The 17765-nt window shown below is 40.4% G+C and overlaps 1 protein-coding gene across 3 annotated transcripts in view; it reads right to left on the bottom strand.

Moving 5' to 3' along the window:
• The window catches only part of CPNE4 (copine 4), a 228343-nt gene that overhangs the window by 16239 nt on the left and 194339 nt on the right, over positions 1-17765 (bottom strand). For all 3 annotated transcript variants that reach the window (XM_064671603.1, XM_064671613.1, XM_064671592.1), the window contains exon 12: positions 7257-7311. In XM_064671603.1, coding sequence (XP_064527673.1) covers positions 7257-7311 — 55 coding nt within the window. The remainder of the gene's footprint in view (positions 1-7256; positions 7312-17765) is intronic.

Below are 17765 nucleotides of genomic sequence, written 5' to 3'. Positions count from 1 at the left end.
CTGGTACACTTTGCCCAGCTAGTATCTGCCAGTCTCATGACCAGCTGCAGGCCAAAGGTAATTGTAGCTGTCAAGAATTGTTATGTGAGTTTTCACTCATTGATATTTTTTGTTGTCCAGTAGTCTTTCTTCTTCCTTTAGGCTTTCTGTATTTTGTATTAACTGCATCTCAAAAGCAAGAAAGATGGCAATGCACGTATGCAGGCTGATTCTTCCAACACTGTGCCTCTTCAGTGATTTTATTTTTTTAGTCCAAATACATTTGAAATTATACCTAAAGGAGAATCACAATTCTTTTCCAAACCTATGAATACAGTATTTTAATCTCACATGCAAGCATGGTTTGGATGGTTTGTATGCTTTTGTTGCCATACCTCTTTCAGGATCACATAATGCAAACAATTTATCTGGTTCAGAGCTATAGCACCCAGGCTGTTATTTAAGAAAAATGTAGACAATGGTTCAGGCCAACAAAGAAAGCCCAAGTCTAGTCAGTGTGTGCAATGATCCAAAAAATAATACTGTCTGAGCAATGGCTGCTATTGTCCTAAAGCAAGTGGCCCTCATTCATTGTCATTCGGATTCACCAAGAACAGCGTTAGAAGGTACCTTGAAGGCAGGACAGAAAACACAACAAATGTGCAGAAGCATTAGCTTGTTTCCTATGCTATCTGAGCAATATATCACAATTTAAACAAGATTTAAGTATAATGGAAAGGATAGAAGTTCTTTGAGCAGCTCAGTGATGGTTCACAAACAGGAAATGATCACCCGAGGCAAGCCAACAGCAGATATTTTTAAAACAGAGTTTCTCCAAATGCTTAGAACTCATTCCAACTCTGTTAAGTAAAACCAACTGCGCTTCAACCTTCCCCCGTGCTATCTCTCCTGTCGTGGCCAGAATTCAAGGGGGTCTAAACCAGCACAGACTTCAGGCACGTGATGTACTGAAAGCCTCACTGAACTCAGATTGCTACCTGATAGGACTCCATGTAAAGCTCACCCATGTAAGAAGGTGGTTTCTTTTATTAATTTTTTTTAATTAAACATGCAAGGGCTATGTGACTGAAAGGCAAACCATGCTTATGACAGAGGACCAAAAGCTGATATATACTAAATGGCATCTTTCTGATATTGAATTACACAGCCCTTAGGCACTCCCAGAGCTGATAAACTAATGGGAAAAAGGAGGCAAAAGTGCAAACACCTAAGACACTGAAGACTGGGAAATCCTCGTGGGGAACAAGAAGACACTTGGCTGTTTAGAAGCAGGCATGTTTATATAATTTACTAGGGCAGTTTGTATTATGGATCAATCTAACAGTCAGGAAATCCTGGAATATGTCAAGTCACACAGATACAGAATGACTGTTTTATATTAGTACCTGGCACAGAGAACTTTGCAAAGAACTGCAGACCATGGTCTGTGGTAGAAGTCAGCCTCACGATAAGGAATATCCTCACAAAACCCTGAGTGTGTCACAAACCCCGGACTAAGTTTCAAGTATGTAGCTCATGCTCTGCTCAGCCCTTCTCCATTAACATCAATCCATAAAATTAATCCATAAAAGGGAAGGAGAGAGAAATTCTGGTGTGCAGAGGTGATTACATGTGATCAGCCTGGTGTTACCTGAGCTGCTGCACAAAACAGCACTCAAAACCTCTAACTAAAGCCATTTACTTGCACTTTGCTACGTATTAATCTTTTCCCTCTACAGCGCTCCAGATACATTACTTAGCAGGTACCATCATGGATGTGGGATTATTAAACCACAGCTGTCCAGGAACTTCCTGCACTAAGAGCATATTAATTTCCAGATAATTTCTTCAAGGTTTTTAACAAGGAAAATAAGTAGCTCTACCATACATCAAGATGGAGATTACAGTGACAGCATTTCTGAGGATGTGACAACTAAATAAACAGTCTAAAATATTTTTGCTAAGGCGGATTATAGAATTGTTCTTTTGCCACTGTATGATGCCTCCATTGTCTGTACTGACAAGCACCTGCAGTTTTCCATCAATGTGATGGCACCCATGAGACTCTTGGAAGAATCATAACCATAGTTCCACAGGCTTATGACCATTTTAGTAAAAAAATCACCTTGATTTAATGTAGCAAGTAACTCATTTCCCTCATATTGGGATGCAATGAAATTCATCCTCATAGCATGGCCCTTGCTAAAAAGCTTTCTAATTAAAGCTGAAAGGAAAGAAGAATTTCCTAATTAATAAGAATTTTTGAGATTTCTTAAAAAAAAAGTCTTCTGGACTCAGGTAGAAACCTCAAACTCAAAGAAAAACCCTACCTTGGAATCTGACAAATAATAAACATCCAATAATTCATAATGCAAATTGCTGTCAAGCTTTTGGACTACGCAAAATCATTTTATTTAAGTTTTCTTGAAACTTGCTATTCTGTTTTGTTCTCCACATTTTTATAAACCCCTTTACTCTAACTGAATTTCCATTTTTTAAGTAAAAAGCTGCATTTTTCATTTATTTTCCAAGTGCTGAATATGGATGCCTGAATTCTGAAAATTAGTAATCCTTTTTCTCCCTCTCTAGATTGTTGAATTCATTTAAATTAACCTCCCTGTCCCAAATATCTCCAGCTTTCCAGAAACCTCTATGGTGATGGTACTAGAACTACTTGACAAACAATCTGACAAATTCAGACACATTTAGGAATGCTTTCTTAATAATTTAAATAGAGTTTGTCAAAAATCCATGAACAATACATGCACACAAACGTAAATGGCAAGATGCACAATGTTGAGCAGTTTTCTGTGAATAAACTGGACACTATTAAGACACTGCCAGTCTGAAAATTAAATATGGAATGTTTGCATATTTTGCAAAAGCTTAAGACACTAACAAATTTAAAGAACTATTGCTCAAAAGCTATTATTTTCAGAATGCTCATTAATCAAATAGTTTGGGAACTGGACAGTTTCTGTCTCTTGCTAGGATCACGTTGTAGAAATTTCTGCTTGGCAAAGCTGGGCCATTTATTTTCCTTTGTAATTGATTTTTGAGCATGCTGCCTAATTTCCATGTCCAAATCCAAGTTATGTGGATAAGGTGACAAACTGTGGTTTTCCCCTTGGTCTGTTACACATCCTTCTATTGTTTCTTTTTTGTCAGGTTTGCATACATTTTTGCCCTCAGGCTCCTGAAAAGTTCAGGAATCACAAAGGCCACAGCACTTTTCAAGTCCCTTATCTGTCCAGCAAACCAGACAGTGCAGTTTAGGGTTGTGAAGATGCTGTACTGTGTCTGTAACTGTAGTGAGCTTCTCTTCACCACACATTCAGAGCACAAGCAGTGAATGAAGCTTTCAGTAAAAATGCAGAAATAACGAGGACTATCTTAAAACAAACTGCAAATTGTTTAGTACTTACTCAGGTGTCAGTCTGCAATTCATCTTTAAGAAAGAGGCCAGTATGCCAATCACGGGGCTGACACAACTGGAACTTTATTTTCATTTTAACAATAAGTTTTGTGATGCTGAGTGGTTGTTCAGCTCTTTTGAGTTCTGCCTGCTAAGAAGTTAGTGTGTGGTTAGTTTTCTTTCCTCCTCTTCACTGTGACCTTTCACAGCAGTGTCTGAGTCCATATTATCTACCACCTCTTCACTTTACATCAGACTTCTCAGGCGCTTTTTCTCATTGCAAAAAAAATCCCCCCAAAAATGGGATAGGTTATAGGCACTGCTGTGGAATAACTGGCATGTTCTGCAAGTTTTGTATGATAGAAACTTAAGAGGGGAATATTTCTCTCACTGGTTTACTTAAATCAAGGAGCTGGGTGATGTGTTTGTCAGGCCTTGGGGGAAAAAGATCATATTGCTGAATATTAGACGAAAGATCTCTAGACTGATGAGGAATGATATATATGGCATGTCTGGCTTCCTTCACTCCCACAGATTCCTTATGCCACTAAGAAACTGTTGGTTTTCTTCTAACAGCTGAAGTGTATCATTTGGAGCTCAAATGAGGGAAAATGAAGTCAAATAACAAAGCAGTATGCTCTTGAAATGAAAATTCTGTAGAAAATATATATAAAAACATGATTTAATTCATTTTTAATCCATAAATGAAGAGATTTATGGATAGCCTCTAGAGGTGAATATTGACATTATTCACGAAGAAGCTTTGTTGTTTCGGTTGTATGGAGTCTCTCGTGGTTACTTAGGAACCTGTGGCAGTGGAAATATGTTCTTCTGTAGCCCTGGCAATTTGTTGTCTACTAGAAGAAATAAAAGACCAGATGCTGGAATGCAGAGATAAATGTGCTATGAGCACTAGGGCTGGAGGCTTAAAAGCAGACACATGGTGGGGTCAGAACTTAGAAATTCACATAATGATTCAATCTAAATTTGAAGATGTAAATTATTACAGTAATAACACTGCTCTCCTTTAATGAAATAAAAACTGTGACTGAAAATAGGAAAAGAACATTTGAATAGGACGAGATCTGCAGTGGTGCTGTTGTGTCTATAGTGTTATCATATTTTTGCAACAGAAGAAGCTAAGGAAGAAACTTGTGAGCACTTTTTTCTACAGTCTTTGTTACTTGTAATTATATCAGTTTCTTCTCTGTTTCCTATGCATCTTTGCTGTCTTCCACATCAAACACTAATCATTGGTGACTTTGAATTAACTTTATAACAGTGTAGACTAAATTACTAAAGGATTTTCAGGTTTATTGGTCTTGACTTATTAATGCATCATGATGAGGCTGATTCTTCACTCTTAAGAGGAAGTGCAGTCAAAGACAAGCAGGGACTCAAAAGTGTTGATAAAGTTTATTTTAAGAAACTAGAACTTTATAGACTTTTGTGAACTGAGTAGAGTATCACAGGGAGGGACTGAAAAATAGCACAGATAACTGTTAATTCCTCATCCAGTTCCAGTTGAATGTGCCCATGATAGACACCAAGCTGATTATTTGTCCCCATCTGTTGCACAGAAGGGCTAGTCCCCTGCAATGTGGTTCTTATCTTCTTCAAAGTTTTATTATGTTGGTAAGCTGATGTAATGTCATTTTATCTTTGTCATTTTCTGTCACAAGTTTCCATAGCAGAGATTAAAGATGTTCTGGCCTTCATTTGCATCTCCATTTCCTGTGGGACTCATATATGTAATCCATAAGCAAGTAGCCCCATCTTCTGAAGTTTACCCTTACTTTTACTGAACTTCTCAAAATCTGAAGGGCCTGAGTCATCCATTTTCTTGCTTTGAAAGGTAAGTAACATAGAAACTCTTTAGGACAGCTTGTGCTGTGGGGTAAGACTCTTCATTCAGATGTGGACTACTAAGTTCAGTGCAAGTCTCAGACTTTCTTAAGGGTAGTTGTCAGGAAATTGTGCAAGCACCAATTCTACCAAAGCAGAAAATCATTTGATGTTGGTGATAGTATGAATATCTGGTTACAGAGACTCCTGAAGTTACCTTCTAGCAAGACATCTGTTTTCCAGATAACACCTGAGATATGCTCTCACAGTCAGGTGAGGAAGCTGTTGCTGGGGTCTAACAAAACTGGTATATTGCCAATATGCCTGTGTGACCTGAGGCATCAATGCCACCAGCTGATTATTTTGGCTGAGAAGGGCCATTTTGTGCTGTGAACTTTACTATACTTCCATCACCAGTAAACCAGTGAAAAGACTTCTGCTGGCACAGTAACATCTTCCTTCGAGCAGTCCTTAGATAAGAACGTCTCTCTACAGATGAAAGAATTGCAAGTTTTCCCCCATGCAATGATGGTCACATCGCAGAGGATGGAAAAACCAGCCCCTGGCACACCACCAGGCTGGTATCTTTGTTAAGGACAAACACAACAGTACATATGGCATTGTCAGAGGAGGCCAGTACTGGGCTGAAAGGGCTGTGATGTTGTGACGCACGGTCCAACTCAGTCAACTCTGCTATTCAGTCACAGGTAGGGTTGCACATATTCATGGCAAAGGGATGGCAGCTTGAGAAGTAGCTACCGTGTTTCACTAATGTGTCTGGTGGCCTGATCAAGTGTATTCTCCAAAACATTCTCCCTTATATAGAAGGGATGGTTGTCAGCTGCTGCAGTTGGAACAGACATACAACAGACACAGATGTTCTGTGCACATATACCACATTAAAATCTATTTCAAGGTTCTGGAAGCTGTCTCTGCCTGGTGTTACTTTTGAAGAACACAACAAGGCAAAAAACCTTGTCAGGCACAAACAAGCTTAGAAAGCAATGTTGTAAAGAGATACGTTAACTTACCTTAGACATCTGTTTGCAAGACGTATCAGATTTGCTGCACATCACTGCTGTACTTCTTCTGCAGGTATCAAACCTACAAGCTGTGAGTATTTTTTGGTGCATTTTTTTTCATCTGCTGATTCATGCTGAATGACACAGGATCCCTCTCTGCACAAAAATTCTCATCTGACCAGTGTTTCACCTGCCTGCTCCAGCCACAGCTGAGACACAACTTAGAGCAGGGCACATGGGGATACTGGATGAAGTCTGCATGATCAGAAGTCTAATGCTTTTCTTTTCTAGAGAGGATATGAGTTACAGAACCCCCACCTAGTTTTTGCTTACTTATCTATGCAGAGCTACTCTTCTGCCCAACTACTGCATGTGCAACACAGGATTTGAGCTTCTACCTGTTTCTTCTTAGGCCTTTCTCTTTTGGATGCTCCTTTTACTTCACTGTCTTCACTCCAGCCCTACCAGACTGTATATTTATGCTCACAATTGCACCGTCACTGTGGATCACTCTCATTTTGTTTTGTTTACAAATAACACTTCTGTCCAGCATGGATACATGCTCTTGTATTTCTCTTTCTGGCATTGATGACATCCACCGTGACACAGAAACGTGCCACACAGTAAAACTCATCTAAAGTCTTTATTTTCAGGAAGATGTTAAATGTATTCCTTACAAAGCATGAACACTAGGCTGCTCACTGAATCACATCTTCCAAAAATGGGTTCTGTCAAACTAGGGCTCACAAAGCTTCAAAATATGTTTGACAAGGGTTGTTCAAAAAAGAAGTTCATGAAATATTTTGGGTGTTAAACAACTATTTTGAGCCTTGCCTTGATTTCTGGTTTCAGCGAGGTATCAATGAGTGAGAAAGCCAGATGAAAGAAAATGGTAGGAGATGCTTCCCCTTGTCCCTGCCTTGCACTGAGCCATTTCTCCCTTATTTTGTGCCTCATAAACCAAGGAAACTAGAAAATTACATTTTTGCACCTACTTTGTATTCTGGGGGTATTCTTGCTCCAAATCCAAAGGCTGGGAACATTTTGTCACTGGAAAAGAATAAAAAAAATAGGGTACCCACAGAGAAATGCATATTGTTACAATAATCATTTATTCCTCTGCAAGCCTTCATCAGAAATGCAAGTAGCACAACAGTACATAAACAGTTTTTAAGTCAAGAGATGGCAGACTGGAAGGATAATGGATTAGAGAAGTAGGATTGCGTGCTGAACATATGGGGGAGTTATTTGGGAGATTTTTCAGGTGAACCCCTAGTATTTTTGGGAAGTTAAAATCATTTCAAGAATACTGAGGGATCAGGATATTTTGCACTTCTCCCACAAATGCAATAACAGGTCTTTATAACCCACTCTTTTGTATTACCTGGCTGCAGCAAGAGAGTCTGTTGTTTGAACAGCCTGTAAAAACATTTATTTCATATTAATATGGATGTGCTCCCTCAGCTCAGAAAACGGGTCTAGTGAAGAATTGACTCTGATTAAAAGTGTTTGCAAATTTGGGTTCTTACAGTTGTCCAGTTGACAAAAGAGACGTCCTAAAATGTCTGAAAGGGGCAATTTCATGCTCCCAAGCCTGCAGGCTTTCACTTGTCTCTTACTGTTCCACTAAAACATAAGATTATTTTACTTAGGCATAGATTGACTGATAACCTAGCAGAATGCTGTGGCATGATCAGTTTTCTTTCAGACGGTACAGTGAGGTTATTCTACCCCAGTTAGATCTGCAGAGACAAAAATACCTTATTCAGAGAACCTGGAAACTTCAAGGCTGTTGTTAATACCCTTTCAGCAATGCAATGTCTCACACAGCCCACGTGCTGCCTCTTCCCAGATGGCAAAGTGGAAAACAACAAGCTGCAAGGGATGTCTGGTCCCTGAGTCAGCAAAGCACTTGATCACATACTTGAGGTTAACAATTCACCCAAACATATGCTTAAATCCAGACACATCCTGAAGTCCCACTGAAGTCACTGAACTGTACTCCAGTGCTCTGATGAATCAAGCCCCTCAGAGTTTTATCCCAGTCTGCTTACTGGGTTTCAGGGCCCTTGGAAAAGTTGAGTTCCAACTGCCATTATTGGCACTTCTGAAAATTCTCAAGAGAGGCTAGCAGCTTCATTTTCTTTGTGTAGTTCAAGACAAGGGCACTCCAAGTATCAACTGAACAATTCACATCCCAGACATACTCAAAAAAGATAATAGAATGCGTTAAATTTGCTCGGTTATTCTGTCTGGTATAGGCTGTTGAAGGTACCATGGTATTTCTGATATAAGCTAAGAAAAATGGAAGGGTTCAAAAGAAAGCAGAACTAAGTGTGTGTGTCTCCCCACTGAAGTTAGAGTAACCATGAGATACAGAAATATTCACCATCTCATTGGGAAACAGTGATGACAGTTATCTGATGGTTTAGCTCTCAAAATTGTTGTTCTTGTTACAAAATGTAGTTGCTGCATAAATTTTGGGAGCACAGTTCTGTGTACCATATGTTACACTGTGTGACAATGGATCTTGCAAAGGAAGACTAACATCATTTGCATGGTAATGAAACATTTTTTTCCTAAGAGATGTCAGAAAAGAAGTAGCTGCTGACATTTGATGCTAACCACCTGCTGATAGCATTCTCTCTGATTAAACACTCCTGGAAGTGGGGAAGCCCTTATAAATAGATGTGGAGAATTCAGCCACACACTTAGAGGGAAAAAAATAAGAAGCCATTAGAAAAGAATCTAAGGGGAGAAAAAAAATCTTGGTTTACATCAATGATTGAGCATGGTTGGATTAGAAAATCAAACCCTGTGGAGCTGCAGTTAATTGATTTGGGGCAAAAGTAAACAAAGACTAAAAAGGAATTTCACTTAGGTATTCAATAAAGCAATCCAAAAAGCTAATGTTGGCAGCAGTTACACAACTGCTGTAGGGGAGACGCCTAAACCCATACACTGCCTGCATTTCTACTGCAATGTTTCTCAAGTGTAAACGTGTATAGGCACTTGTATCTGCGGCTCCATCTACTGCTCTGCAGCAATTCAGAGACAGTGATAAATGATATCTCCAAGCAGCTGGGATTCTCCTTCTGGTGGTGAGACTCCCACATTCCCAGTGACACGGTGGCACAGCCCCACTGTTATTCTGCAGCCGGAATACCTTACCTCCACAGTCAGGACACTTTATGTTTAAATCTTCCATATCTCCTTTTTGAACAAGTGCTAGTTATTGCAACCACTGCCTTGTGAAACAGTAAAGCTTGATCCTGCACACCATCAAAATTGGGTTCCACATAGCTGCTTTTCAGAGGGAAGTGCATGAACTCTGGAGAGGAGGGGTATCCTTGGGTCTACTCCTGTGCTTAGTACTTTCTGTTGCCTCACTTAGAATAGCTCCATGTTCTCCTTAGGAAGCTCCTAAATTTCCTGAATTTAGGTACATACCTCTGGTAATCTGATTCAAGCTGCTGGGACCAAGGAATTAACTTTCATGTGCTCCCAGAGCTTGATCTCTAAGGCAAGAAGGGGACCTTTTGACACCCATGACACTGCTTGCATAAAAAAAGATCATAATGTTATTCCTGGACCACACCTCAAAATTTGCAGCTTTCAGAATAAGAATAAAATTTTAGCATATGCAAAACTTTTCCTTCTATCACCCAAAACAAAGTGTTTAGCTAATATAAAGGTCTCACTCTGTAGCAATTTAACAGTTTAAGGCTTAGTGATATTTTACAAAATAACCCCCTCTTAATCTTCCCATCCACCCCTAACCTTATCATAACCCAGTGTCATGGTTTGAGATAGTCCCCAAATCCAATTCCCTAGTTCCATCCCCCCTCCCACATCTCAACCTAATGTGAGATGGGCTTTTCCAGACAAAACACACCAGACTCAAAGTGGGGGAAAGGGAATATATTACAATGACTGTACAAATAAATACCATATCACATTATACACATGATCACAAACTATCTCTACCATGACATATAGTATTTACAATGATCAGATCTCTTCTCCCCTCCAAATAAAAGTCCAGGAGGGAAAGAAGGACAGATCCCTTCCAGTCTTTAAGCAGCAGCATCTTCTGAGGCAGCAGTCTGTCTCTCTTCTCCACATGCAGCAGCTGATAGCTGGCTTTCTGCCAGCACTCACGAGGGAGGTATCAAACTCCCCCGGCCCCCATCGCCTCAACCGAGGGGTCTTCCGTGGGCTTCGTAACCCCAGACAAGGTCGTATCACCACGTCATATCACGAAGACACAGGGGGGTCTTCGTGACTGTCTGGTATCTTCAGGAGACTCAGCTCCTTCTTGCAGGGCCTCTGTGCCCTGCCTCTCAGGCTGCCACCGTGGCAGCAGTGCAAGGGGGGGGAGCCAAGGTCAACTCCCCCCACATTCCATCTGGCCGTCCCGGTCCAGCTCCCGGGACGCTCTGAGCTTCTCAGCTCCTCTCTCTCTGGTGCTGCATACCAAAACTCTTCTCCTAAATAGGAGTCCACGTCCCTCTTCTCCAAGAGGGTCTCCAAGGGAGTTTTGGGGAATCTGGTATCAGTCTTACCCCAAACTCTGTCTCTCAGCTGCTGGCTCTCTTTCTCCCGGCTCTGTCTTCCAGGAGTCTTCTCTGTGATGCTGCATGTTTCTGTTGCTCCTTCAGTTCAGGTCCTTATCTCTCTGGCTCTCTGCCACCGTTTCTCTGGTCAGTCCCGGCTGCTGTCTGTGCCCATGGAGAAAACATTCTCCCAGCATAACTACAGGCACCTAGCCCAGCTTTATGCTGTTCCAGGTCCCTGCAGCCCCCCAGCCAGGGGCTGGGAGGGGGCCAGAGGCCCCAAGGGGCTTAGAGCCCCTACCTCGTGGCTCACAACATGGCCACCACTCCTACAACCAAAACTACAACTCTTCTCTTCCGGTGAGTTTGTGATATGTTTACATTTCTGCAGGAGCGCCCATTGGGCAGAATTTCAAAACTTCCAAGGGTTTCCACCCCTTGGGGTCTACCACTTCTCTTAGCCTCTGGGGGAAAACAAGGTCCAAACCACGACACCCAGCAGCTGAGCCTGCTGCCTTCATCCTGCTTGTCCTGCACTGCTGAGACACAGCAGGGAAAAAGTGACCCAGAAGAGCAGACAAGGGCTCTTTCACTTCTAGAATAGTCTTTTATTCTAGAGGTGTGACAGAGCTGCTCTAACAGACCTTAGGCTATCGTGGCAGTGTGCAGCAGAAAGCAAAGTAGTTGCCCAGCTTCTGGAAGCTGTGTCAAGGGTTAGGCCATCCAAGGACTGAAACTACGGTCAGAAAATGAAGAGAAGTTTTCCTCCTGTCTCAAGGGTGAATTGCATGCATCAGAGACTCCTAGCCTGGCATTTCAGTAGGAAAGGGATCTGCTCTAATGACTTTTCTTCCTTTGCAATTTAAACTAATTCAAAAGATAAGTGAGAACCAGTTTTCTTTTTCCTTTGTATTGCTTGCTCAGGCATTTGGGCTTCATTTATAGTAGGAAATAGGCCCGGGACCCTGGCTGAAGTACTGTGAGGGCCATAAACATGGTCTGCTAGCACTCTCCCTGGTGCAGTGCTGGCTTCTGCCAACCAGCAGCCCCAGAGACTTCCCAGGGACAGCGCTGGGTCCAGCTGTGCTTGAGACTGCTCTCAAATGCAGTTTGGGCATCACCAGTTTGTGCTGAGGGATGAAAGACGAGATACAAGGACATGGGCAGTGTCATGTCCTCGGCCTTAGGCCACCTCAGGATCTTTGACTTGTTTTGTTTAAAGCTAGCCAGAGAGTCCTTGGCCCATGCAAGGAAACTGCCTGCACTGTCCTGCTGGAGGCAGATTGCTAAAGAGACAAAACAGGAGTGAAACACAGAAGTGGAAAAACAAGCTGGTTCTATAGAAGCTGAAAGTCACAAATTCAAGAAAGAAAAAGAGGATTGTGACTTGGCAGAATCTTTACAAAAATATTCTGTTACATCTACTTCACATTTTATATTGTTCTTTGTTTTACATAAGTTCCCTTGAAAATTTAAACCTGGCATAATTTTCAAAAAGATGAAGTGCTTGACATGAAGATCAAAAAAGAAAAAGCATCCAACTCTGACTTTTATACCTGGTTATATAAGAGCCATGAGTAGTCATGCAAGCACAGATGTATATGGCTTCTGGTACTTCTTCCAGTCAGACAGGCATATATTCCTGAAAGATACTTAAGAGTGAGCAGATCTATGTTATACCCTAAAGGAAAAATCAGGGAGAGAGTTCTGGTTCAGTGTTCATATTGATAAATGTGAATTAATGCACACAGAAATGAATTGTCAGGACTCCAAGACTGCAGTCTTCTGAACAGAAATACGACCTGTTCGAAAAAAGTCCCTCAGTAACCTCAACTATAACTTAGCACATAGCAGAAAATGATTTCTGAAAATATCCCATATTATTCTTTTGGGACATTGCTTAGTTTTAGTCACCCATCCCTCAAGCTATCTAGTGGAAACAGAGGAAGCACAATGACAAATCAATACACTAATAGGGGCAGAGACAAGAGAGATTTCAGTGAGCTGTACTGCACATACAGGAAAAAAGATGAATAGAGGAAATACTAAGGTTTTGTAAATTGGTAAAAGTGATACAGATAATGATACCATTTTCTGTTTCACTAGGAAGCACAGTGTCACTGGAAGGTAAGAAATATGTTTATAATAAAGATAAGAAGGCAAAATAAAGAACATTTCAAAATCTTGTCTCATTAACCACTGGTGCCCTCTGACATGTAGTATTATTGAAACCTGGATATTAGGTTTATTCTGAAAAGGATTTGCTATTCCTAGTAATGAGGAGGAACAAACTCTACTGGGTCAAATAATTAGCCACTCGCTCATTAGAGACATTTTGGAACTTCCTGAGAAGCTGCAGGCGTAGATGATGCTTGAGATATTCACCAGCGTGGCAATACCTCTATTTAAAGAGGAAAACGAGGACTGCCAGGACTCTGTTCTGTGGAAATGAGTACCTTTTAAAAATTGAAATTGGGAATCTGAGTTCTTATTTTTATGGAGTAAATATAGGAGGGAAAAAGACCTAAGCCATTCTATATGCCATTAATTCATTCTGAAAGATAAACTTCTAGCTAGCTACTTACACAAGTTGTTTGGGACTATTTTCAACTGGTGCTCATGAAAGGCCTTTGGTATGTAATAGTTGTGCTTACCTTTATCCTCCTGAAGTCAATGCAGAAATTTGTATGGATGCTACTTAACTGACCTTGGAAACCATCAGCATGAAAACCTGCTCACTTTATGCTAGAACAACATAGTAGCACTAGCAGTACTAATGATGCAATGAATGGGGGGAAAAGGGAAAAACTTGGAGTGGGGAGAAAGAAACACTAAGAACCCATTTTTAGTTGCAAATGTCTGAGCATCTTAAATTTACAGGTCTTTGAAATTCTTCCAAGGAAAATATCTGACTAGAATCCCTGGATGTTAAGCTGTCACTTGTAATTTTGGTTTTGGGTCAGATCAGAATTTTCAGGGAAATATTTTAAAAGTGCTATGCTGGATGCAGCAAAATCAATTATTATGCCTTTCATTTTCAATTCCAGTCTTAAAAGAATAAACTGTAGATCTGCTCTGCTCGACATACTTTTCCCATGATGAGATAATTTTCCTCTATTAGAAAGAAATTTCAAATTGACAAAATAAAAGAGAAGTATGTGTTACACATGTAATTGAAAAAAGTGTGAATGTAAGGAAGGGGAGAAGGAGGGGGAAGGGGCAGAGGAAGAGAGGGAGAACAAAGAGGAAAGGAAAAGAAAAAGGAGTAAACAGCAAATGCCACAAACAAAACAGAGTCCTCTCTAAACTCAGTTAAAATTGTAATCTTTCATACTCAGAGAGTGAACTGGAAGAATATGAGCTGAATTAAGTGTTCCTTTTCTAAAGCATATGAATGAATAATGTTCCTGAGTGTATTATTTAGTACTTATCTGAGAAGGGCTTGATGCCAGCAAATTCTGAATCATAACAGCTTACAGGGATTAACAGCGGTTCCAAAGAAAATACAGAAATCATCTGAAATATTTAAAAATTTTCAGTTCCTGCTTTGCAAGCAGAGCTAGGTAAATAACAGACATGATCTGTGCGATGGCAGGGGGATTGCAACTAGATGATCTTCAAGGTCCCCTGCCACCCAGGCTATTCTATGATTCTATGATCAAATAGGGCTAAATAAAATCATTTCAGTGGAAGGGACCAGTGCCCATCCACTTCACCACTTGCAGTCTTGCATAGCCACTTGTGCTCCTCCAGGATGGGTTGGGGGCAGAGCCAGGCTGTGGTCCAACTCTCAGGCTGCTGCAGTCAGAGTCAGAAGGACCACAAGAGTTCAGCAGCAGCATTTGCACCTCCTAATGTGTATTCCTCCCTGAGGGATTGCGGATTGCTCTTCTGTCCCCACATATTCACTGTGTGGTTATGCCTGGTTCGATACAACCACATCTCTGGTTAGAGTCAGGTTACTGCGTGTTTAATCAAACTCGCTCTGTACCTAACATGGTTTGGCATTCAGTTCATAATGCACAGTGATTTTTAAATGGAGCAGCAAGCAAGAGCTGATTATCATACATCTTATTCACAAAAGAGAGCTGGAAGCATGCAAATCAAGGGTAAATCACTGCAACACTTACATTGTTTGGTCTGTCACAGGGATGCTACATAATCGTGTGCAAAATCCTGACATTAAAATTCACTCACTATCTTTAATTACAGCCCTCAGGCGTCTTAGGGGAGCTGGAATCTGCTGAATACTGAGAAATAGATACTGTCATGTAATTGGGTTTCAAAAAAATGAGGGAATGCCTGTCTCACCAACCAGGGAAATAGTTAATGAAGCAAGGGAATACAAATTCCCTGAAGCTAACCACCAAAAGGCATCAACTCGTGAAATAACAAACAAAGCCAAATCCAGGTAGAATGGGTTTAACCTTCCCTTTGTTAATATTAAAAGAATTGCAAAAGAAGCTCTGCAAGGTAAAAATACCAGTGAACTCAGAAATTATGAGGCTGGGAAAAAGTCAATAGCCACAGAAAAAAAAAGTCATCAGAGCTTGAGGGAGGAGTAGGTTAAGCAAAATGAAATGGCAGCAATATCTATCACTTGCCAGAAGGATAGTCTAATAAAATGACATATTCAGGAAGGTGAGACAAAATGTCAACCTTCCCTGCAAGATGACAAATAAATTGCAATGACCTGATTTATGCCTACATGAATGACCCAGTAAAATGCATCTTGAAAAAGAAATGAGACTTTATTACTGGGAATAAACTAGGGAAGGCGATGCTGCCAGAGGCTACAGTGATATATTTAACTTCTCAAACCAGGCAGTTTTCAGACAGCCTTCTGTATTTAAGGGGTTGCACATATGTCCCAGTACCTTCCAAAATTCCTAACTCTATAGGGAATTGCTTATCTGTGGGATCATACATGGAAAATTGTGCCATCACTGAAAAAGTTATTCTCACACAAACTGCAATTTCAGATGTTTAAAACTTGACAAATCTTGAAGACAACACTGCAGGCAGCAGGCTGAATTCCATCACATAAGGTACAGATCGTGAAGATCTCCAAACTGAACAGTGATGGGGCCCTGCCCTCTTGAAAGATGAGTGTGGCTTACACTCGGCAACCACGAGAAAGAACAAAAGCTTTGCCATGTAGGCATATAATTTTGTTCCTTTTTACAAATTACATTGAAAAGGGTTGTCAGAGACCTTCCTCTGCAACAATTTTCTATCAGAAAATATCTATTTATAAGGGGCATGCTGGAAAGAGGGCAATACAGGACTGCATTGGCATATGTATACAGAGAGTTGTGGGGAGAGGAATTTCTCATCAAATGCTCTCAACATACAAATGAGCTTTCTAGGATAAGCAGGACAAAACTGTTATAGAGATTATACTGTGATTTAATGTGATCAAATGAGCTGTTGATGAAATTTTATCAAAATCGGAATGACATTAAGTCAAAATGAAGAACAATACCTAAACAAGTTAAAGAAGTACCATAAGTGAAGTATACCGATGACTAAACATTCAGCTAGGCATCACTGGATATACAGGAGGAAATGGGCTACTATCCTCTATTCTGATAATTTGGAATCTCATATCAAGGTTAGTTTCACAATAATTTGGAGGGAATAGTAAAATAATAAACGGAATCTAATCCACAAGAATAGCCTGGCTTTAACTGAGAGCAATTGGACTCACAAATATCCTGTTAAGGTCAACGCAGGAAAAAGGTGTTGGGTTTCTGTAAAGGAGAAAACTTGCATGAGAAGATTTAGAACATGGTGTTCATTTACCCCACAGATGGGTTTCCAAATGTGAATAATTTGCTTCACAGCTCTATGTTAATATAATGGAGTGGGTGACTAGAATAGTTATATCCTTCATAATGCAAGGAGGAAACTCACGCTTCTGAAATTGTGGAAATGGTTGCACTGACTGAAGATGTACTAGATCAGTATCAAATGGCATCAGTGAAAATGACAAGAGAAATTGTTCGTTTATGCACATCTACTTATTATTTACAGATGTCTAGTCTTTACAGCAGTAGGTGGCATGAAATTTTTGCAGGGTATTATACTTCACATCATTTTCTTCAGAAAGGAATTTTGACAGAGAAATCCCAGCAGTACCAGTCTGCACAGCTGTAGAAAAGTGTCAAGTACTGCACAGACCAATGCTCTTCCTCAGAGGAGATTTCAATATGAATTGAGAAATAGTAAAGACTGCATGGAAAAGCCATGTTCAGATTTTGATGTATCTGCCAGCTGACAGAATGCAGCAGAGGTCCCAGAAAAGCATTTGGAGGAAACTGCAGCTAAGCAGTTTCTTAGCAAAAGAAACTTGGGAGGGACTGCTTGTGACTGGTGCACTGGCATAGGAACTGAGTTCCTGGAAGAAGAGGCACCACAAAGAAGATGAAAAGATGAAAATTTCACAATGGAAAAGGCAGAGCTATAAGAATTGACAGTATCTGCCCAGATAAAGGGCCTGCAGGTAAATACATACACACACACACTGTTACGAAGTCATCTCCCCAACATGGTTATGATTCTTGGTATAAAAAGTGGTGATTGTAGAAACCCCTGTGTGGCAGTAGTCTGCAAATACAGGTTTTGCATAGCCAAATACGGACTATGTTTTTGTATATATTATATAATTGTGCCAGTCTAGGTCCTCAGTCATTAAATACAAGGATTTTCAATCAGTTTGATGACTGAAAGTATTAGCAATTCCTTTTCACCAGTGAAGTTCTAGTCCTGGGTTATCCAAACACTTCAGAATATGTTTACCCACATCTGAGCTTATTGATAAACATAAGCCACAAGTTTTTCTGTACAGGTTACTGTTTTTCTATTTTTATTCTCTTGTATGTCTATGCAAATTTGGTCCTACTAAAGCAGTAAATAAAAGGGTTCATGTCTTTTCCCTCAAGGTTT

The sequence above is a fragment of the Pseudopipra pipra genome, chromosome 1 (genome assembly GCF_036250125.1).
Source record: "Pseudopipra pipra isolate bDixPip1 chromosome 1, bDixPip1.hap1, whole genome shotgun sequence".
NCBI classification, from domain to species: domain Eukaryota; kingdom Metazoa; phylum Chordata; class Aves; order Passeriformes; family Pipridae; genus Pseudopipra; species Pseudopipra pipra.
Note: the sequence above shows the minus strand (reverse complement) of the source record. Positions and strands in the feature narration are given on the sequence as shown.